This window comes from Coturnix japonica, chromosome 2, assembly GCF_001577835.2.
Source record: "Coturnix japonica isolate 7356 chromosome 2, Coturnix japonica 2.1, whole genome shotgun sequence".
Lineage (NCBI taxonomy): Eukaryota > Metazoa > Chordata > Aves > Galliformes > Phasianidae > Coturnix > Coturnix japonica.
Window position 1 is genome coordinate 120,498,146 of NC_029517.1, and position 23,837 is coordinate 120,521,982.

General features: G+C 32.3%; 1 protein-coding gene across 6 annotated transcripts in view; it reads right to left on the reverse strand.

Moving 5' to 3' along the window:
* The window catches only part of CSMD3 (CUB and Sushi multiple domains 3), a 467,721-nt gene that overhangs the window by 92,119 nt on the left and 351,765 nt on the right, over positions 1-23,837 (reverse strand). For 4 of the 6 annotated variants that reach the window (XM_032442883.1, XM_032442886.1, XM_032442885.1 and 1 more), the window contains 9 exons: positions 18,702-18,815; positions 17,969-18,067; positions 16,904-17,107; positions 13,550-13,674; positions 9,340-9,436; positions 8,202-8,306; positions 4,283-4,401; positions 2,544-2,613; positions 1,455-1,571 (listed from right to left, as the gene is read on the reverse strand). In XM_032442883.1, coding sequence (XP_032298774.1) covers positions 1,455-1,571; positions 2,544-2,613; positions 4,283-4,401; positions 8,202-8,306; positions 9,340-9,436; positions 13,550-13,674; positions 16,904-17,107; positions 17,969-18,067; positions 18,702-18,815 — 1,050 coding nt within the window. The remainder of the gene's footprint in view (positions 1-1,454; positions 1,572-2,543; positions 2,614-4,282; positions 4,402-8,201; positions 8,307-9,339; positions 9,437-13,549; positions 13,675-16,903; positions 17,108-17,968; positions 18,068-18,701; positions 18,816-23,837) is intronic. The other 2 variants (XM_015856173.2, XM_015856172.2) reach the window with 1 other exon arrangement.

Consider the following 23,837-nt stretch of genomic DNA (forward strand, 5'->3'; position numbering starts at 1 on the left):
TACGGCAAAGTGGTGCTAGTGTTTTGTCTGAAGTTAGTGCAACTATGAGCTGATAATATGGTAATTTTCCTAGAAAAATGACTGAACTCCACTGGTGTTTCTGAAAAAGACAAGCAACATGATTTTATATACCACTGAAAGGAAATCATATAATGTCAAATTAACTATTGAAAACTCATGAATAATTTAATAACTCTTGAACAGTAATAGCTAGTGTTTGTCTCTGCCTTTTAGAGCTTTCTCCTCAGACGCCAGGGAAAGCCTATGAAACCTTAATAATTTATGTCCTTCTTTCCATGAAGATAATCTACATGCAATAAGAAAGTTTCTGCTTAAAAATGTAATTATTTGATTTTGCCAACCTTCCAAAACCTTACAAATTCTCCTTACTATACAGAAATTAGGACCAGAGGGAATAGTTTCAAGGTATGGCAGGGCAGATTCAAGCTGGACATTAAGAAGTATTACTTCTCAGAAAGGGTGGTCAGGCACTGGAATGTGACTCCAGGGAGATGGAGTCACTGACCCTGAGGGTGTTCAAGGAAAGACTTGATGTTGTGTTGAGGGACATGGTTTAGTGGGAGCTATTGGTAACAGGTGAATGGTTGGACTGGATGATCTTTTAGCTCTTTTCCAACCCTGGTGATTCATTGATTCTATGAAATTCCAAGAGACAGTATAGCATCCTTCAGTAGTTGAAGGGTGCATACAAAAAAGCCAGGGAGGGGCTTTTTATAAGTAATGTCAGGAAGAGGCAAAATGGTTTTAAAATGGAAGAGAGTAGATTTAGAAATTTATTAGGAAGAAATTCTTTACTGTGAGGGTGGTGATACACTGGAACAGGTTGTCCAGTGAGGTTGTGGATGCCACCTTCCTGGAAGCATTTTAGGACAGGTTGGGAGGGATTTTGAGAAACCTGGTATAGAGGAAAGTGTCCCTGACTATAGGAGTGGAACTGGAACTAGAGGATCTTAAAGATTTTTTTCCAACTCAAACCATTCTATGATTCTACGATTCCGTGATATTCAGACTTTGCTGTTTCTCTATCCATAATATTTATAGACCTAGTGTTTTATATAATTCCTTGAACAAAATTTGTCCAGAGTTTAAGCTGTCATTGTTTAATAACAGCAAACTCATGCTAACTGACATTTTTTCCTCTTTCATTTACTATAATACAGGGAAGCTCTAAAATTTTGCCTATCAATACACTGTACGTTTTTGTCTCTTTCTGCAAATTCCTGAGCAACCCCAACCTTCCTAAATATTTATCCATTGTTCAGTCTTCCTTGATTCCATTTGTCACACAAATTTATTTATTTATTTATCTATCCATTTATTTATTTATTTATTTCCCAGGATAAACACTCATGATGTGTTAAAACATATACTGTGTTTTGAATCTATGAACCATTCTAAACAAAAACCTATTTAGGTCATGAGCAAACACATACCAAAACCAATTGGCAACTTTATTGTCCATGTGCAATCCAAACTACTAGGATAGTTGCCAGGAAACCCAGGGCTAAGGATCACTCCACTGAAGTCTGACATGCCACCACCACATTGTGCTGCCAAAAAAAAAAAAAGCAAAAATGACATTATTCACTAAAAATTCTAGCAGACCACTGAGGATCCTTTCATGGTTAATAATGTAACACCTGGATTTGTATTTCAAATGATATATGAACATTTATTTACCACTAAATATCTATTACAGAGTAATTTACAAGTGATACTTAAAAAATACATATTTCTCTTTATCTGAATTGACTGGCTTGGATTTGAGTTACACGTGCTTGGAAAGAGGAGAGGCATTCACTCTGCATTCTTCGTTTATAATTTAATAACAATTTAATAATGTTTTTCATTTATTATGAGATCTGTAGGATCTTGCTTCTTATAGACTGAAGATTGTAAATATGAATAAATTTTTTTATTAGGGAGCCCAAACAAAAGGCCATTTCAACTCAGTGAAAAAGAATGCAAAAAAAAAGTTTTATATCTGACATATTTATTCATCACCTAAAGAGATGAATGTAGTGCATATCAGATACTTCAGGTTTCTGGCAGGCTTCCAGTGCTTCTCTCAACAATATTAATATAGTCTTCTATACAGCTTGATTTGAATGACAGAGTGTCTTGTTAAATAGGGCACACATGCCTCATGGTGCATTCATCAGAGATGATAACGTTATGTTATTTTTATTTTAGCATTTTCTGTAGTACTCTTCACTCTACTGTGGAAATGATTCATAAATAAATGAACCACGTTTGTAAGGGTTTCTGGAGGTCTTATAACTAATACAGGAAACAGTGACTAGTGCATATGTTGCTCTTTCTTCTTCTGACTGAGCATTCCAGAGAAGTTCTGCCAATTCTGCAGTATACTGAAAAAATCTTCATCTCAATCTGATCTCTTGCACTTTAAAATAAGTTCTCTCTCTCTTTTTTTTTTTTTTTTTTTTTTTTCCCCCACTTATTCATCTCTCTGGAGTTTCCATTCTGACATGTTTAAGAAGTTTTATGTATGACGAACATACCTAAGCATATTGGAATTGGATAATTCCATCTTCTTACTGGTCCAGGCATACAAGTGATATGTGAATGTCCCTAAAACAACACAACATTTGCTGATTTGCATAATAAACAGTATATAACATATGCAACACGATTTGTATTCCAATAATACAAATTAGTAATTAAAAAAGGATAGATTTTAAAAGGTAGAAAATGTAGACTGTATGCTGTGAATTTTGTCAAACTTTCAAGATAATAGAGCAGAATGTAATCCTAACCAAGGGACAGTTAGCCAATTAGAAAATTGTATTTATTCTCTTAATATTGTTTCTAACAGTCTACACATGAATTTCACAACTCCAGCTTTAGTTTAAGTCAAGGTTTTAGAAAATAAAGATCTCATTGAAATGGTGTTCACATAGAATTGATCTGCTTAATTTGTGGAATATGAAAAAAATATACTAACTATACACAGTAGATACAACTGGCTTAAAATTTTAAATTCATAATAAATGATTCTGTGACTTTGTATTCTAAATTTCAGATTTAACTGCAACTTTGAAATAGCTAAAGTAGCCAAAAACTGAGATAAAGCAAAGTCTTCACAACAGAGTGTCTCCTTGCAACAGAGTAGATGCTACAATTTCAAGGCAATCTGTTACAGACTTGGTAAAAAAAAATCCACCAGAATAAACCACTACATTTACTATTCATCAGCATCATGTAACTGTGATTGTATTCCAGGGACAGCAAAATAAAATAAAATGAAATTTCCTAAGAGAAAACAGTACTGGGGATTTCTTGCAAAATCACAAAGTGCACAAATAAAGATGATTCAGCACGAAAAATTTTAAAAAGTAATTAATTAATTAATTAATTAATTAAAAAATCAGTAGCATTTTATCTTATCTGCTTAATGTTCATATGAAAAATAGTTATTAATTTGAATGTTAAATCTCCCTATTAGTTCAAAGTCTGTAACATCTGAGGGAATCAAGTATCTGTAAAACATCAAGAGTAATAACAAGTAGTTTATTACTGTGCAAACCATTTACTTCCTCTCCTAGAATAAAATTAAACACACTTTCTCCACAGGTACAAGGTGGCATATCTGCTTATTTCTAGAATAAGCAAATAAAATAAGTGAATAAATGTAGTAATGAAGTCTCACTCTACATGACAGAAAAATGCTATGGAAGGAGGAGTATTTTCATATGTGTTTGTCTAGTCTATACTCCAGTGCTCTTTGTATTTTTTTATTTCAGAAATGTACTGTGGATTGCCTGCTCATGTTTGTATCAAAGTCTGGAAACAAAACAAGGATGCAAAACAAAACAAACAAACAAACAAACAAACAAGAAAAACAAGGTCACAAAACAAAACAAAATCAACAAAAATTAACAAAACAAACAAAAAAATGACATTTCTCAGGAAACAAAAAAGTTAGATTCCAATGATCATTTTCACAGCTTCATTTTCCTATTGTCCGCTTTTTATATTGTCCATTGTGAATACTCAGAGCTCAGCTATAAATACTAAACACACCATCAGTAATAGTGTAATCATTAAAGAAGAAACACAGGACAACAGACTCTTGTCAGAAAAATTGAATGTTTGAAATTTAGAATTTTATAGAAATATCTGTAAGTCTTGGAAATTAATTGTGTAATCAATGTTCAGTATCCACTTGATATTGACAGACTTAACCATAATCACATCGAAGAACTAAAAGGTACCATTTGAAATTGGAAACTTCGCTCACCTGAAGGGAATAACCTTGGTCACACTGGAAAGAAACCACATCTCCAACCATGTATCTGTCTCCAATTTTGATCCCATTGCTTGGTGCCTGTGGTTCAGGACAAGAGTCCAAACCTATAGCTGTGAAAAATTGAAAAGTTCAGACATTTTAAGTACCATAGAATCTGACAATAGATTCACACTGAACATCTTTGGCACAGCATACTGATATTTTAGGAAGTACTTCTATATAAGCAATCTATACTAGACTAATATTTTGGAAAAAAATGTTATAAAGGGAGGAAAGCTTCCTTATTTCCAACCAAAGAAAAGAAACATTTTCCAATGATTTGCAGTCTAAATGCAATCTATAAATTTCTCTTCTTCACTGGCTCACTCATTCCTACCTCTGTTCTCAGAACTGATCATAGCCTACCTAACTTAAATTGGCAGCACACACACTTTCATAGCATCTATTCCAGAAAACACTGACCAACACTACACTGAGTGCAATATTGTAGAATAAGCATTACATCAAAATTTTAATTCATTTTAAACAAATAATTGAATGTTATGGAAATTATGTATAAAGTAATGACAGAAATTGATATTAAAAACAAAACAAAACAAAACAAACAAAAAAAACCTACTTATATTCATAAAGAATAATTACGTAATTAATGAAACTTCACCTGGTGAACTGAATATCAAATTAAGATACATAGGGGCATAGAATGCATAAAATCTATGTTAGGATATATAATAAAAATCTGTAATTTCCACCAACAAGTGAAAACATGGCAGAAAAGCAATTATTCATGGGATCACTATTAAGTTTTTGAATATGATCTCTGTGACAAAAGAAATGGCAAGAGATAGATATTTCTCCTCAAATTTGTGTATACTTGAATATGTGAAATAGATTTGGAAGTAGACAATGCATTGAAAAAAATGTTTACAGCCAACTCACTTGTCAACTGCTTACCAATTAACTTTGGTGAGATATTCACTAAGAACTATATACTACCTAACTCCTCTTATTGACTTCCACTAGTATCAGTTCCAAATGAAAAGCAATAATTGTGTGAAGCATTGTCATTAAAATGTGATCATTATGTTTTATTTACTTTTTCTAAAAGCATAATCCAGACTTTTATGGCAGGAAACACTGTCAGAGATGATCAGAGGAAAGTGGCTATGCAAGTTAATGAATTATTTTCTGATCAGTGCATTTATGGTGAAATTTCAGTATAAAGACAAGAATTTTATATAATTAGTTCTCAAATCCTGAGAAAAATCCTGACAAATCTGACTCTACAGTGCACAAATCTACAAGAGACAAAAGTTAAAGAGATACATAAATTCTCTCTGTCATCTTCCTTCCAAGCAGTGATGGGAAAGTATTGTTCCTCAACTACATCTCCTTTATCAAATTCATAATTCAGACCAATACAAAAATTCTACACATTATGTGAAAAAAAAAAAAAGAGGGTTGAAAATAAAAGAACAAATTAAAACCCTAAGCATCCTTCAGTCTGCAGCAAATAGAGGTCGTGTCTTCCCTAGCTAGTAATAGGGAACAATAGCCAGGATCTGTGGAGTGAAACAGCTGGTGGCTAGAAGTCAAGATCCACATTAACTGCAAAATTTTATAATCTTTTCTTAGTCTGGTCCTATTTCCTCAGTGTCCATTACTGGTTTAGGGCATTGGCTGATTTTCAGCCTCCCTGGTGTGGCAAGGGTCACCAACCACTAGACCAGTCACATCCAGCCCGGCCTTGAATGCCTCCAGGGATAGGCCATTCACAACCTCTATGAGTAACCTGCCCCAGTGCATCACCACCCAGAGTGAAAAACCTCCTTCTAACCTGAATCTCCCCTGTTTGAGTTTAAAACCATTCCTCTTTGTCCTATCATTTTCAATCTATGTAAACAGTCATTCTCCCTCCTGATTATGCACTCCCTACAAGTACTGGAAGGCCACAGTGAGGTCTCCACAGAGCCTTTTTTATTCCTCCAAGCTAAACAAGCCCAGCTGCCTCAACCTTTCTTCATAAGAGAAGTGCTCCAGCAATCTGATCATCTTAGTGGCCCTCCTCTGGACCCTTTCCAAGTGCTCTGCATCTTTCTTGCGTTTTACAAATTATAAACTCCTATGTAGTTCAGCTGACAGGAACCCAGACTGCGTGTTCTGAAAACAAGCTTTAGTTCTACTATGAGACAGAGAATAGTAAAAAAGAATGCCTAACTCTTTATATGTTTTCCACATTTATTCTACAAAATAATTTAATCATTTTGGAATTTACAGTATGGGATTTTGTAAAAGTGTGTCTCTATTTTAAATTTCAAAACAATCTTGATAATATGTTCTATTTTTTATTTGGTTTGTAGTGTATTTGAAAGATTTTATGAAGTTTTTGTGGTCACTTAATCCTATTTCATATTTGTCAGACCACAGACTTCAGTAATTACTATATGTGCACAATAATTTAAGAGCACATCTCTACAAAACATATTGTGTACCACAGAAAATTTTAATTCAGTTTACTCTGTCAGCAATTCAATATTTTTTCTCAATATTTCTGCCCCTTCATCTGTTTCTAACAAGGATTACAGTTTTAGACATTGTTGTGAGATTTCCTTACTCCATCACAAAATTTGTGTTATTTTCTTAACTGCATATCTCTATTACTTGTACATGAAACATTAATTATTAATCTTGATAATTCACTGAGCTAATGGCTACCAAGTATCTACTGAGAAACATCAATATTCTTCCCTAAATCACATTTTTTTTCCAGCTTATACTTTGATTTATTCACTCACAGAGAATATCGTGCATATGTACACAAACTCTCACTCATACACACTATAAATTCATGCACACACCCATCATATCTACATCTGTTGACTTTGGCATGGAATGACACTTGTAACAATACACGGTAAATGCTTTCTTTATTTAGGGATGAGAACTGCATATTAGTAGTACACTACGTGCTTCAATTTTTTTTGGACAGTATGAATACACATAGGCATTCTCACTTTCACTGGATTCAGATTTGTATTACTTCATTTTCCTAAATTCCTATGTTTTTTGTTTGTTTTTTCCTCCAAGGTTGTAAGAAGCTGAGACAGTATCTGTATTTCAAGGAAACAGAACAATAAATATAACCTGTGATGAATGTTTAGACATGGAAAAAGAAGCATTTTTGCAAGGCTGTGTTCTCTGACAGGCTAATCAGATCAGAGTATGGGATCTGCATACTGTAAAATTGACAAGAATTAACTATGAAACAATTATGCAGATCAGACTGCAGAGGAAATATAAGCAGAGGGAATTGCATAGCCTGGTAACAATAAAATTCTAAGAAAACATCAGTGACTGTCAGAATGCCAGTTAGTATGATAACGCAATCTCTTTCAGATAGCAACTTTGTTTATAACTGTAGTGTCTTCAGAAATGATAAAAACATTTGAAATAATTCTCCTGATTTATCATATACTTCAATGTCATTATATGTAGTGAGTATTTTATTGTTTTTATTGTACTGGTCATAATATCCAGATTATGATAGTAGTAGGATCTGCAGGGACAGTTGCTCTGAGGAGTGGTTAGTGGCTGCCCTGGGCCAGACACAGTTGGATCCAAAGGGCTCTGCTGCAGAGTACAGTTGAGCCTACCAGAGAAGTTTGTGGGGTATACAGTTACTCCTGTTATATGTCTGAGGATGTGAAAATGAAAGTTGAAAAGAAGATGAACAAAACATCCCAGTTCATGCATGTTCAGATTTTACCTATGTAATTAAATGACAATTTTGCCACTGGAATTGAAGCAACTGTATGTAGCTCATAATGCATAATAAGAGAGAATATTCTTTTTTACCACTTAGGTCTGGAACTGAAAAGCACTCTTAATTAATTGAACATCTCTACATTACCTGTATACTCAAGATGAAAGCCAGCAGCAGATACACTGATATCAGACTGAAAGTTTAGGTACAGGTTATTTGATGTGCTGTTTAGAAGTGGAGGTATAGTTGTTCCTGAAAAAAAAAAAGAAAAATATTACTGAAATGCAGAGAAATTAACTACATGATGAAATGTGTGTCAGTGTACAAAAAGACAAAGGGTGAAGGGGAAGGAGAAGATAAGAGAGAGGGAAATGTTATAAAACCAATTCTATCCTATTTTGTCATAGAATCACAAAATCATAGACTTGCATATGTTGGAACAGACACTTAAATATCATAGAATGACTTGGGTTGGAAGCAACCTCAAAAATTATCTAGTTCCAAACTTACTGTCACAGGCAGGGTTGCCAAAATCATCTAATCCAACTTCATTTGCTTTGGCCTGAACATCTTTCATTAGATCATGTTGCTCAAAGCACTGTCATCATGCATGATTGTCAAATACCTGTCTCTATAGAAAGTTTTATTATATTTTCAGTGTACCACATTATCAGAGACAGAAGGATTCCACTAGGATTTTCTTAAAAGTAAGAGCAAACTTCCTAACAGGTATAACTTTAATCATCATAGCAAAATATATAAAAGAGCTCAGAACACTTTTGGTAGGGCTATTCCTAAAAATGTACATAAAAATTTTTATGATTTAGCATGAGTTTGTAACAAGACACTCAGAATGACAAGACAAAAGCTCATCTATAATGTCATTTCATATATGTGAATGAAATAGAATAAAGGAAAAGAAATTTAAGAGCAAACAGAACTGTCTCGTTTATCTAAAATAGGGATAAAGAACGACATGTAAAATTTCAGGAGATATCTACTTAAGAGGTCAGTATTTCTGGTACCTGCTACAAGAGTGGACAAACGAGATTAATATCCTCAAAGTTCATGCTTATAGCTTGGGAGCCTTTGAATGTTATGTCATTCCTAAATTATTCAAATTTTCAGCCTTATGAAAGTCTATGAGAATGATTGCTATAATAAAAATAATACTATCAATTGTTAATTATAGGAGTAGCAAATGCAGAAAAAAAAATATAAAAAAGCAACGTGTTTACAACACATGTTGAATTTGTGAAATGCTTATTGTAAAATCTTCTGTCACCTGAATAACTTCCAAGCCTTGGAGCATTGTTGTCAGCTCCATCATAAAAGTCTAAAGAATCCCAATTGTGTTCTGTAGCAAAACTCACCACTTGCACCTACAAAAATAAAGAAATAAATCATAATAATATATATATATTTTTAAAAAAGGTTAAGTACATGAACCTAATCCCCATTTTATTAAAGCAAAAAGAATACCTTAAATTGTAGACCAGATGAGACCAGAATAGAATAGAACAGGATATTCAGGAGCTCTGTTTCTTTCAATCATGAAAAGCTGTTTCTTAGTGTTATTGCAAAGATAATGAAATATATCATTAAGTGAATACAATTGCATTGAAACAATTCAGTTGGATTTAATTGCCAATTCAGACTCATAGGTTCTGTGACCCTTAGTGACAACTATATATTATCACTGACAAGAGTTACATAGCAATCTGGGCATAGTATACTATTCTAATACCCTTGAAGGACATTGAGGGGAAAATATACACTATTAGCAATTACTTCAGCTTCTTTGTGATTCTTCTAGTTTAACCAGAATTAAAAGCAATCCCATAATGATGTCAGTTGCATTTTCAATTCTTCCTCCAGGTAAGAGCAGCCACTTGTGTTCATCTATCTTCATCTGTGACTTATCTCCTGGGGAAAAGTATTTACTAGCATTCTGAAAGCAATAGGCAGAACTTTCACTTTATTCCATCCAGAGATGGTATAATCCTTCCACTCATTCAAGAGGGAGCACAAAACCATTCTCATGAAGTGAAAACACTCACTACAAAATACAGAAATGGCAGGTTCCAGTTCCTGTTCTAGAGGGGAGAGAGTGGGGATTTATTTATTTATTTATTTATTTAAAGTGAAATAATTGTTTAATGAAAACCATATAAAGAGTAATAGAAACAGGAATTAAACTGAAGCCATCCTACTCATGTGTCTCATGTGTCTTAACCACAGTGTTGTATTTGCTTTTCTTCTGTCTACCTTTTCCTTCCTTAACTTTTCTCCAATATGAAGTATCTTCAACAACAGATATAAGCATAGTGACAGTACAAGTAGGTAATTATTCTTCTAGGTGGAATTTGTGACTCGAACTTTTTAGCTGGAAGGAATGTTGAGGTTACCTAGCTGTTTCTCAGGAGCTTTAAACACTATGCATCATATAGAAATTGGTCAGATGCTACAGTCAAATCAGTATTGATTAGTTTTAGATTGAAATGGATTTGTAAATACTCGAATGAGCTCTGAATCAGGTCTTTGGAGGTTATCTAGTTCAAGACTCCTGTAATGAACAAGGACATCCATAGCTAGACGAAGTTGCTTAGAGCCTTATCCAGCCTCACCATGAATGTCTCCAAGGACGGCGCAACCACCACTTTTCTGGAATACCTGTTCTAGTGTCTCACCATTTCTACTGTAAAATAACTTCTCCCTTATATCCAACTTAAATTTCCCCTCCTTTAGTCTTAAACCATTTCCCCTTGTTCTGTCACAGCAGACCCTGCTAAACAGCTGTTCTTTCTTATAGTTTTCTTTTAGATACTGATAGGCTGTTATCAGGTCCATCCTTCTGCAGGCTGAACAGCTTCGACTCTCTCAGCCTGTCTTTGTAGGAGAGCTACTTGTTCCATCCCTTCAATCATTTTTGTGGCCCTCCTCTGGATTCACTCCAACAGATACATATCTCTCCTGTACTGTGGACTCCACATCTGGACACAGTACTCCAGATGAGGTCTCACCAGTCCACAGCAGAGGGGCAGGGTCACCTCTCCTGACTTGCTGACACTGCTTCTTTTGATGTAGCCCAGGATACAGCTGACTTTCTGGGCTGCAAGGGCACAATGCTGGGTCATGTTCAGTTTCCCCAGGTCCTTTTTGTCAGGGCTGTGCTCTATCCTTACATCTTCCAGCTTGTTTGTTGTGACTCTGTCAGGAACATACAGAATAGGAAGCACAGGTACGTAGGAAACCTGCAGACTGAATTTAAATTTATCTCATGTTTTTAATATATTTGAACTGCCAGATTGCTACAGGTTTTGTTTTGCATTAGTCATAAAATATCTAATTTAAAACAGCTATTTTTGTACAAGTTATGTATGTTATAGCCCTAGCCTCCTAGTAGCCAGTGAATAAAAAAAGACATTTCTTCAGGCAGTAAAGTAAAAATCTATACTAAATATTTTGAATTATCTATCACTCAAGGTACCTTTCTGACTTAATTTATAAGGAACCACAGCAGATAAAATTATTAATCTTTTAGTTTCAGTTATTTAAGGTAGGTGCTTTAAGATTGGTTTTCAACTCATCCTCTTCCGATTTACCCAAATCAACCTTTAAATCTTTGCTTTTTTGATTTGATATGATTTGATATAATTACACAATTCATCATTTACTTCTGGCCATACTGTTTCAAAAAAATTCAACAATGTAGTTATTCACACCTAAATAGTTTCATACTATTATAATACTCTCATACACATTTGATATAGGAGAATGTATCGCAAATCTATTATTTTAATCTTCTTTGAAGCAGGGAAAATATACTTGATACACTGAGAGAATACTGATCAGGTAGAATGTCCAGATATTTTATACATCTAAGTAAACACAAGACATTATCTAATGTGGATATTCAAGATTAGCATTCCTTTGCATGTAGGACAACATCAGGCACCGAAGTTTTTAAATGTTTCCTTAAGTACCTGAATTGCAGAATAATAATTGTATATGTACACATGATATATATATCTGATTTTTTTTGCTCTTTCCTATGGGTGGAAAGAGAAGAAAGAAAAAAGAAGCTAAAATTTCAGTACCATGTCCGGTTATAAACCAATGTTTAGTTCTCAGATACATTTCAGAAAATATGGTGTGAGGGTTTTGACATATGCTCCATCTTACAGTTCCTTTATCATCCATATTCAGTTCACTATATGAGGGACATTCTTAGAGCTAGTGTTCAAAATCAAATATGTCAAAGGACCAAGCCTAAGTATTACACTTTGTGACTGTCCATGACAACAGAAAGAAACAAGCTCTTTTTGCAGAAAAACTTGTGAGAATTAAAAATTAAATTAATTAATTAAAATAAAATAAAATATTACCAAATGCATCATCATATTATCATCACATTATAGCTCTTAAGCAAAAGAATATCATGCAGGTTAGACACCTAATTTGAAATCAAATCTAGAAACTCAGTCACCACGTGCATTTTGTGATAAGAGATAAACACTTCAAAAAATCGAGTGCATAATTCAAGACACTATAAACTCATTCTACTTTGAAAAATTTTTCTGGAGGATATGGGAGAATAAAGTAAAAGCTCTATAATTTATTGAAAACCAGACACAATAAATCATCCAAAATGACTTTCTTGTTTTCTTTCAAAAACATCACATGCAAATTTAGAAATATCTTCTGTTTCAAATGGTGTCCAGTAGGAAACCGAATCTTTATTAAAGCCTTACACACAGAATCAAAATAGTTCATTTTATTTTATTTTATATTTTTATTTGAAGCAAGGAAAGAAATAGAAAACTTACAATCATGTTTTCATGGTAATTGGTATTCTAGAAATATGATCAAGTTAGAAATTCTAATAGATTAGACAAAACTACCTCTCCAGTAATAATATTTCTTTAAATATTTCACCATGTGACTTAGTTATACGAATATTTATCTGCTATATGCTCCATGTTCTTAATCCAGCTATTTGTAAAGAAGAATTTTGTCAGTGTTTTGTCAGTTCATCCCATACAAACTTTCATAATTATACATAAAATAACATAGCTGCTAGGACAGCATATATGATCTTCCCAAGAAAAGGACCTATTCAATTTCACTCTGCAAGAAAGATATATATATCCAGTTTCTGGGGGAAAACACACACACACACACACACACACACACACACAAACAACAACATAAACAACACAGAAAACATACCTATTTCCTCTGGCTTCTTACTGAATGAAATGATATATTTTGAATTACTGGTGCTTTTCTCTAAGTTAAAATATATGGATATAGCTTTTAAGATTTCTGTAAATCTTTCACCTTTAAGAACAATAGATATAGAATAAGCTCAATCTTGACAGCCATTAGTGAAAGAAAGAATTTTTGGATAAATATTCATTTCACGCTCTTGAATCAGGAAAACCAGTTTTAAATGCAATGACAGACAACAAGAAAATACTAAATATACATACTTGAATCCCAGCTCCTTCTGGTACTGTGATTTTCCACACACAGTTCAGATTGTTGTCATAAGGCTCAGGGTAACCGGGAGACAAAATGGTCCCCTTGCGCTTTGTTAAAATTCCACCACAGGGCACTGAAAATAAATGAACAAGACAAGAAAAGAAGTATGAAGCCTCAGAAATGAGAAAAGTTGTTAAAAAAGCTTACACAATATTAAGCATGTCACAGCTAAAAGCTTTTCTAAATTTGTACTCATTTAAAATTTTATGTTTGCTCTAGGAAAATAAAGTCTTGAATCTCAAAAATGTTCTTTTAGATGAAAAAAATATTAGGGAAAACTAGGATTTTGACGGTTTTCTATGTGGAGAATCAGATTCATATTCTCTTGTCTTATTTATTTGACCTTTAAGAAAATGAAACCCACTGTACCATTTCCTAGCATTCTTAAAAATATAAAGCATTATATTTTTTTGTCAGTGCTTAGTCTGAACATTTTTATATTGCATTAGCCTAAAAGATATAAATATGCGGTAAGAATATTCCTAATATTGCTATTTTGTTTAAATAATTAATATCACTAGTCTGAATGCGTTGACAACTCTCTGCTTCTATTCATTCTTCTGCTGCAGACTATGATTCTTTCATATTAGTAAGAAATGGTTAAATGCTTTTAAGACTGTTCTTATCATATACTTTCACATGGATTAATAAAAGTGTTACATATAAATAAGACATAAGCACACAGAAACTCTGTTTGCCTTCTGAATATTCAGTGTGATTTTATCTTGTCTAGATCATTACATGCTGTAAGAGGGACAAATAAAATTGCAGTTTAATCTAGATACAGATATCGTATTGGTATTCAAAAAGCTGAAGGAAGAGATTGATGAGACGGTTCAACAGAACTGTTAGAAACTAATATATAATTTCTATGCAACCCTACTAAGATCAGAACTGATTTGGTAAGAATATAAAGATGATTTAGAAACTAAATAGAATAATGCCACTTGTCTAATACTGAATACAGTAACTACATTTTAGATGGCATATAATTTATAGAATCTGTTGGGAACTATATGAATATAAATATACTAAAGGTCACTGACGCTTAAAACATTTAAATAATTGCAAGTATATGGATGAACAGGAAAAACAATTGATGTTGCTATCCGTAAGGAAACAAACATTAACTAGATTTAAAAGCGATTTGATATGGTCATGTGTACTACTTCAGATTTTAAATTGATTTAATTCAGTGCAATTTTCCTCTCATACATATATTATCACTCTTATTAACACCATGTTATTTGCATATAAGGTGAGCTTTAATCCTTTCTCAGATCAATTTGCCTAGAGAGATAGTTCCTGTTTCCGTATATCAATTGTGATCAGTGACAAAAATAACTGTTTATAGCAGTTGTATTACTGCAATATGTGAAAGGTGAAGTTAAATAGTTAAAGGATATAAAGAGTACATTTCTACCAATTTAGCCATAATCACGGAGAATAAATATAGTTTTGTTTCTTATTGATATATGTAGGCAGCTCCAAAAGTAACGCCTCTTATTTTTTCCACACAACAGATATAAAAAACATCATAAAATTGTTTGATAGAACAAACTCTCAGCCACTAAACACTATTTTTCAACAGTCACTGCCATTTGCTCTTCAGAGCAAATAATAATCAAGAGCATGCGTGCCACACTTGTAACAATCCGTACCGGTGGAGGTTACCCACAGTTTCACAGCTGCTATGATGTCATTGCTGCTAAAATGGAAAATCTTCCACCTTGTTGTACTAATATCCACTGTTTGGTCTCCATAAATGTTCAGCAAGCACTGTGGAACATCAAGAGGGTACAATTTTTTTTTCCACATGGAAAAGTTCCACTCCACACCCTCGTTTCCAGCACAGATGCCGTTTTGTCAGACTGCCCCTCTGCTGCTCTCTGCCACATGGCAACAAAATGTAACAGAATATTGATGGAAGAGTTTAAGCTGTACTGCTCTACCATCAACATCCACCTTTGACATGGTGAGCCAAAGTAATAAAATATGAGGCATTAGTTTTGAAGTAGCCCTCACAACAACTGTAAATGTTTCTTTTGACTGAAACAGTTCCAATAAACATTATTTATATATAATATTGGGATAATAGTATATTAGCAATATTACCCCAGTAGTACATAGTCCTGATTTCTATCAAAATTTTAGTATTTTGAAGAATTTTATTATTATTATTTATTATTATTACTTATATTATTTTTATTTTTAAACCATCCAGTTCAATAATGTAGTTTTGTAGTAGACACCTTTTATAAAAAATCTGTTATCTATCAAGTTAACTTTAACTCACACATGCATTTAATGTTTAGTTGGGAACTGTGTTCTTCAGGTGTTTTTAATGGTCTGTAATATATCCAACTGAACAAAATTAATGTATTATGCAGACAGTACTGCAGCAGATGTTATAATTAGCAAAGTTTGATGGCACCTATGGTTTGAGGCATCTACATAACTGATAAACAAATTTGATAAATTAAAAAAGCAAAACAAAACAAAAAACTGTTTTCCATATTTAAAAATAATTCTAACTTTATTAAAATATAACTTGCAAATCAGAGGATTTGCCATATTTGTCCAAGATGTAAACATGGAAAAAATGCATGAATATAATTTTATTTCTTTCAGTTGAGGCTCTTTAGAGCAATCACCAGATTTCCAAGTGCAGCAAATCAGCTTTCCTAATGTGAAATGATGCACATTAATTTAATATTTGACAGTTGAGAATTTTATCCTGTATGACCAGAAAATTTGTGCTCTGGAAAAATACTTGTTTGTTTGTTTTTAATCAATGAACCAGAAATCTATTTCTATTTCTGTGATTTATAAATCTTTCCTATATTTGTCTTCTTTACTGTAGGTTGCAATCTCTTTTGAAAGATACAAAAGATGAGAGAGCATCTTAGTATTGGAGTCAGCCAGGGAACAAACTGTTATTTCTGAGTTGTAATTAAGGGACAGCCAGAGACCTTCTCCTATGTTAATGTAATGAAGCCAATCCATAAATTATAGCGGGAGTACATTCATGAAACTACTGAAATGTAACAGCAAGTTTAGAGTACAAAGAGTAATAGAATCTTGCCTTGAATGGAGAAGAAAGTGAGCAAAGTAGGCAGGACTAAAATATTGTGTGGATTGGAAAAAAAAAACAAAAAACACCAAAAACAAAAAAACAAAAAAAAAAAAACAGAACAACAAAAACAACAACAACAACAACAAAAACAAACACAAAACAAAACATGTTCAGCTAGAAATAATGGCCTACAATTTAGTTCTATTAAAAAGTTATAAGAACTCACCAACACATGTAGGGAGTGAATCATTCCACTGTGCCAGTGCATTTGGTACAGTATCACATCTAATTCCTGTTGACCCATGGAGGATGTATCCTGGATTGCATTCAAACAGAACCAAGGACCCAACTGCAAAATCATTTCCAATTCTTTTTCCAAATCTTGGTTCAGGCACAGAGCTGCACTGTGTCGCACTTGTTCTTGGAACGGCTGGAAACACACAAAATATGGATTTTAATTCTAGATTTGATGGAGGAATACACAGATATTCAGAATGACTAGAGGCAACATTCAGCTATTTGAAAATTAAGAATATTTGTTTAATCCTCATCTTGATCTTCACAACATTAATTACTTGACAGAGCGATTATTTAGGAGAGCATAGCACTGATATCCTTACCAAGATTAAGAGTAATGTATAGAATCTACACTGAACCTTTTCTAAAATGGCACTGAAAAGAGATACTGTGAAATATTCAGTGAATACAAAACAATATTTCTGTGTCAGGTTGATATTTACTTATTATTATTATTATTGTTGTTGTTGTTGTTATTTTAATGCATATTTCTGCCTTTCAAATCAAGATTTAAATATCATGGAAAATGAATTGCAATTACAAGTACTGATGTTTTACAGTTTCTGTGTTTGATCCACGAAAAGAAAAATAATGCATTCCAAGATAAACATCTTTAAAAATAGCAAGATCACTGATTCTACCACAAGTAATATCATTCAGTTATTCATATTTAAACTGAGAGATAAGCCAGTTTGAGCAGCCTGATGGATATAGCATTAGTCAGTCAGATTAGCAAACATAGAAACAGCTGCTATGTATAACTGTCTTTTTAAATTTGGAACCTATCTTGCAGTTCTTAAATACTTATTTTTTTTTTAAATACAGATACAAGAACAGTCCTAAAACATTATTTAAATAGTTAGAAATAAAGAAACTTGTAACACATTAAAAGGCTATTAATTTCATTTACATTTTTTTTGCCTGTCCCTCTCTCTTGATATGCAATTTGTGAAAGTAAATGAATAAATATACACATTTTTCCAGGCTGTCTCACCTTGATAAACAAAATGAAATCCTTTAGCTGTTATTGGTCCAACTGAAGTAAATCTAACTGTGATCTGGTTACCTGAGCTCAACGGAAGGGATTCACCTACTCAAACAAAGCAAATAGAAAGCTATCATAACCAGGTTTTATTAAAGAAGTGTTCAGAATACCTGTCAATAACTTTGCAGTTAAAAAGAACACCCAAAATACTGTTCCACTTTAGTAACTTTGCTAAATATATATGATTTCAACACCATAAGATGGACATATTATGTTGTTCTAAAAAAGAGAGGTTAAAACTTGGCTCAGTTATTATGAATATGTATATTTCCCTCAAATAAAATAATACATATCATTATACAACATACCTCTTTAAATCAACATGTGTATATACTATACCATTTCACTATATCATAAGTATATGCCTCTTTCCCTTTTTGTGTCTAATATTCATTTTAAATTACTCAGTAGATAAGAACAATAAATGCACAAAGAAAGAAGCCTAAAATACTGACTATAATAAACAAATAGGATAAGAAAAGATCTTATTTAGATTCTGTTCCTTCATTACTTAAAACTGTTCTGAGTGATTAAGCTTTTCTTGCCAAATCTGGATTTCATATATTTCTCCAAAATGTATGTAAGACAATACGAGCTTTCATTTCTGTTTCTTTCAGTTTCACTATTTTTATAGGTAATATAAAATAAACAATAATTTAATGGCATTCCTATTAAAAGATACCTGAGTGAGACCCTGAGAGAGAAGATAACAAAGAAGACTGCAGCGTTGGGCCATCGTATACTTCAACCACATCATGAAGTGATGTCTGGAAAAATACAAACTGGCCAAAAACCACTGCTCAAACAGGAAGGAGAAAAAACAAGAAGCACCAACAGCCAAAAATCAGGAACAGAAAAAAAAAAAAAAAAAAAAAAAAAAAAGAAAAAAAGAGAGAGAGAACAAAATAGGCATTAATATATTGCCATAAAATATTTTACTTGAAAATACATTTACTTGTTATTTTTTGCACCATAAACAGCAGTAATAAGATAAAAGATGTAATTCTGTATAGAAAAGAGGCAAAGAGACAATGAAGATCTACATATATTTGTATATAATAAATTTTAATAATTTTTTTTTTTTGCTTCACCCTCATTGCCAAAAGTATTAGTCTAGTATCTATCTCGATAATTCTAAGCAGATGGTTGTATACTTTGTTTTATACACTCATTTTGTTGACAAGCCTCTGAATATTTCACAGACCATAGAATGTTTCATTTTTCTTAAGAGCATTGACATTCAGTGCATTATTTACATTTGTAAAATAAATGAACAGCTAAATCAAAGTAAGAAATGCTTGGGAATTCACATGCTGAATCACAAATCTATTTATTTTTTTTAGTTGTGTTAGTTGAACAACTGAATGCACGAATGTTATTTTTGTTCTTAAGTTCAGCATATTCACATCAACAAGTATTTGTCCTTTCAACATATGTAAACAATGAAAAAGAAAAATGAACATACAAGAGAATGAGTATCCTAGTATCTATAAAACATTTATATATTAATTTTATTATCATTATTAGCAGTGGATGGAAAAGTGTCATAAGGATTACAAAGGGTTTAAAAGTGGAAGTAACAAAATGTAGAATCAGTAAAACTTAAAGAGAATAGAATCTGATTTTGGACCTTGTTGCTTACCCAAGTTAGGAATTTAGAGATAAATATTCTGGTTTGTTGCTTCTGGAGACATATTTTATCCAACATGGGCAATCAAACCATTATATTTTATATTTTATTATAATAGATGGGACTAGGCACTTACAGTTCTTCAAATTTATGCATCCCAATAAAGCCTTCAAAAAGTACATGAAAAAAATATGAATCCTTCGTCTCTTTTTTTTCTTTTATTCTTTCTTTTTCTTTGTTGTTTTTGGTTTGTTTTTTTTTTCCTTTTCTTTTTCTTGGTTTCATTTTTCTTTCTCTTTTTCCTTTTTTTTTTTTTTTCCTTTTTCCCTTTTCTTTATGCTTTTTTTTTTTTCCTTTTTCTTTATTCTTTTTTTTTTTTTTCTTTTCCATTTTCTTCTTTTCTTTAAGACATTTCTATAATTAAACGTGCAGACATTTTCTTTTATAACAGAGGTAGTTCACGGGGCACTAGTCATTTTTTATAATTATGTATTTTTCTGTCACTCAGACCAGTGTTAATGATACTGCTTTTCACATATATCAGTGATTAATACATTTCTAAAATCAGAATAATGAGAAAATATTTTCATATCTATTTTAAACACACTGTGATTTCTAATGCTGTTTTACTGCAGGAAAAAACAATGCTCGAGAATTTAAATATCTGTGACACCAGAAAATTAATGCTGCTTATAGACAGTGCCCTGCAATACGACATTATGACCGTACTGGGAAATAGTGCATAATGTAATGACCCATGCGTTCGAAAGCTTTCATCTTTTATACTCACAATTAGTTACATTACAACATTTCTATCAAGTCATTAGGACACAGCTTAGAATTTATTATCTTAAGGACATGATGCATATGCTAACTAGAAAGCAAATTTCATTTTAGTCTCCATAAAGCAATCCACAAGTTAATTTAGCAAATGCTCTTCAAGGAAAAAAATGTTGTGGTTCAAATTTAGGAAAGCAAGAACGAGCATAAATAATTCTCTTCATGCAGTGAGATGTGCAGGAATATCTGTCATAAATTCAATTTTCAATATACTAAATTGTTTAGAAAAGATGAACAGTTGAACATTATGTTGATGTAGTTAAGTGAAAAGAAGAACTAACTGTAAAGTTAGAGAAATGCATTATGGTAGCAAAAAGTTAACAATAAAATATTAGATGAAAATTATATTAGAGAAGTGTAAAATACTTCACATAAAAATTGTTCAACTTTATATTCAGAATGATGGACTTAGAATTAAATATTAACTATTGCTGGCTGAGATCTAGAGGTTAAAACAAATGATTATGATTCATAGTGCCATAAATAAATAAATGAAAGTACAAAAAGTATACAGAAGGATGAAAAAAATATGTAATGATGTTACATCAAGAGTCTATAGTGTTGTAACATATATGGATATACTGAACACAGAGTAATTTTTGCTGTCCTTTTAAGTATTAGAACTGGAAAGCACTAAGTGAAAAACATTTTAAAACTTTTTTAAATCTTAGATGATGACTTCTTTACAGAGGTCACATTTAAGCTGTGGAACTTCTTTCTACAGTCTGTCACAAATACTAAACCTAAATAGGCCAAAACATAGCTCTGTAAATTAGTGAAAGAACTTATAAGGAAGAGCTACTAAAACCAAACATGTCCTGAGATTAAAGGTTTTTTTTTGTTTATTTTTTTTTTTTTAATTTGAACTTTTTATTTATTGCTGTTTAGAAGAAACCAAGGTAGGTAGTCCCTTGTTTTCTGACCTGGTATGGTGGAATTCTTAATTTCCAGATCCATGTCTTCATAATTTATAACTACTGAAAGTGTTAAGTCTTGATTTAAGTATTTAAAGGGATTACAGCACATATTTAAGCATATTCTGCCATTTTCCAGTACTCAGAGTGTTCTAATAGCTGTGTATATTCCTCTTTATATTTCTAATTAATGTAGGTCTAAATTTTATTCAAAATGGATTTAGTTTTGCAATTTACAGCATTTTAATATGCTAACTGATATACTGTGATAACTAATACTTCATTATCATGGCTGAAGTCTGATAATGTCATTTGATAGTACTTACAAATAGTGATAGTGATAATGACAGTGCCAGACAGTGATAGCAACAGATACTTACAAATTGTTATTTCTAATGCAGGTATGTGTTAGTATATTTTTAAGAAAGTTTTATTTTTATTAAGACAATAAACTCCAAAATGTGAAATTATTACAGTTCTCTTATACATAGCATTCAGATATTCTGTAAGCTGAAAATATTACACCACAAAATGCAGCAAGATGTTTATATGATATGTTTTTAATATTTAATTATGTATACAAATTGAAATTGCACATGTTGTAAGTAGAATAAATAATTCTGTATTTAACTACACTGTTGATGACCTTGATTTTCTCAAATAGTAATATAAATCTTGACACTTTGGTCTTAGTAAATGGCAATTCACAAGCATTAAAAGTGGAGATCCAATTGGAAATGCTAAAATATATTACAAATAATATATATAATTATGCTTTGAATTGTTTTCTCCACCAGAATTTTGAAACTCCTTCAATTATTTTTCTCTCAAGAAGAAATTAACTTTCAGTAATGGAAGAACACACAATTATATAGATTTTCAGAACTGTTACTTAGAACCACGTAACTTTGTAAAGAAATACAAACTGTTCCTTACTGTATGTTTTAAATTATATTTTCCATTCCACAGCCCAAAGGAAATACTACTTTTTAGAAGTCTACTTTCAGCCTTTTCTCCTCAATTCTTTCATGTCTCTATACTTCAATAGCTTCAAACTATTCTGAGAAGAATAGCAGGGGTGAAAGAAAGATACATTCACTTCTCCAGTAGTCCATAAGGGAGCAAATTGAATTTAATAACAGAAAATTGAAGTTTTTAAAAATGTATCCATATAATCATTTTCATTTTCAAAAATCCGTTTTTTCTATCTCAAAAAAGAAATTTGTATTGCCAAATAACAAAGAAGTGACTGAGTGTACACCTTCATATATATATATGTATATATATATAATCTTTGTTTTCATTGGACAGCAAACCACATATGAAATTATAGGTACATCATGGGTAACAAATCAGTGGTATGCTGTTTACAAGAAAATGGCAGAAGCTGAAAGCAAATTTGCAAGATTATGAAAGGAAATAAGCAATGGGTTTCACATGCTTCATTGGTATACCATAAAACACGGGACACATCTCACTTTAGATTTTCAGTACATCTTTTTTAGTACTTCTTTGTATTTAGAGTATTAACTTGATTAATTTTCACAGAACTTCTTTGAAGTAAATGTTTTCATTCTGTTTTACAGAGTTGTACACAGCCATACCGAGAAATTATGTGCTTTACCTGACTGATATACATATGCAGACAGTTATTCTACCTAAAAATTTCTTAACTATTGTTTTCTTAGAATGATTTCTTGTTCTTCCTCTTCAATACTCTTACGTTACAACAATACTTTTTTTTTTTTTTAATGAGCTAAAAACTAACCAATAAAAAAGCATGTAATCTAATCTAAAATGTCACATCCTTTGATTAGCCATAAAATCCCACTAAAAAGTCATATAGTAAAGTGCTGCATAGCAAAGGTGATTTTTTTTCACTAATGAAAGTTTTCATCTTAAGGGAACTACAAATACACTGCTGTTCATAGAAATTCAAATAAATAAATAAATAAATGATTTTAAAACAATCTGAATTCTGCTGTGGCCAGCAGGAGATATAATTTTATTTGATATTTCTTATTTGTGCTGAAATAGCAAAGTAAACATGAACAGGGAGATAATTGTGGCCAGAAAGGAGAGGGAGGTGATTGTCTCCCTCCACTCAGCTCTTCTGAGGCTCCATCTGGAGTACTGTGCCCAGGTCTGGGGTCCCCAGAACAGAAGGACCTGGAATTCTTAGAGCAGGTCCATCGGAGGGCCATGAAGATGATCAGAGGGCTAGAGCACCTCTTCTATGAGGTGCTTCTAGAGTTGAGGGAACTGTGATTGGAGCACCCTGGAGATGTTCAAGGAACATTCGGACATTTTGTTGAAGGACATGGTTTACTGAGAATTACTGGTGATTGGTGAATAGTTGGACTGGATGATCTTGTAGGTCTTTTCGAACCTTGGTGATTCAGTGATTCTGTGATTCTGAGAAGAGAAGGCTCTG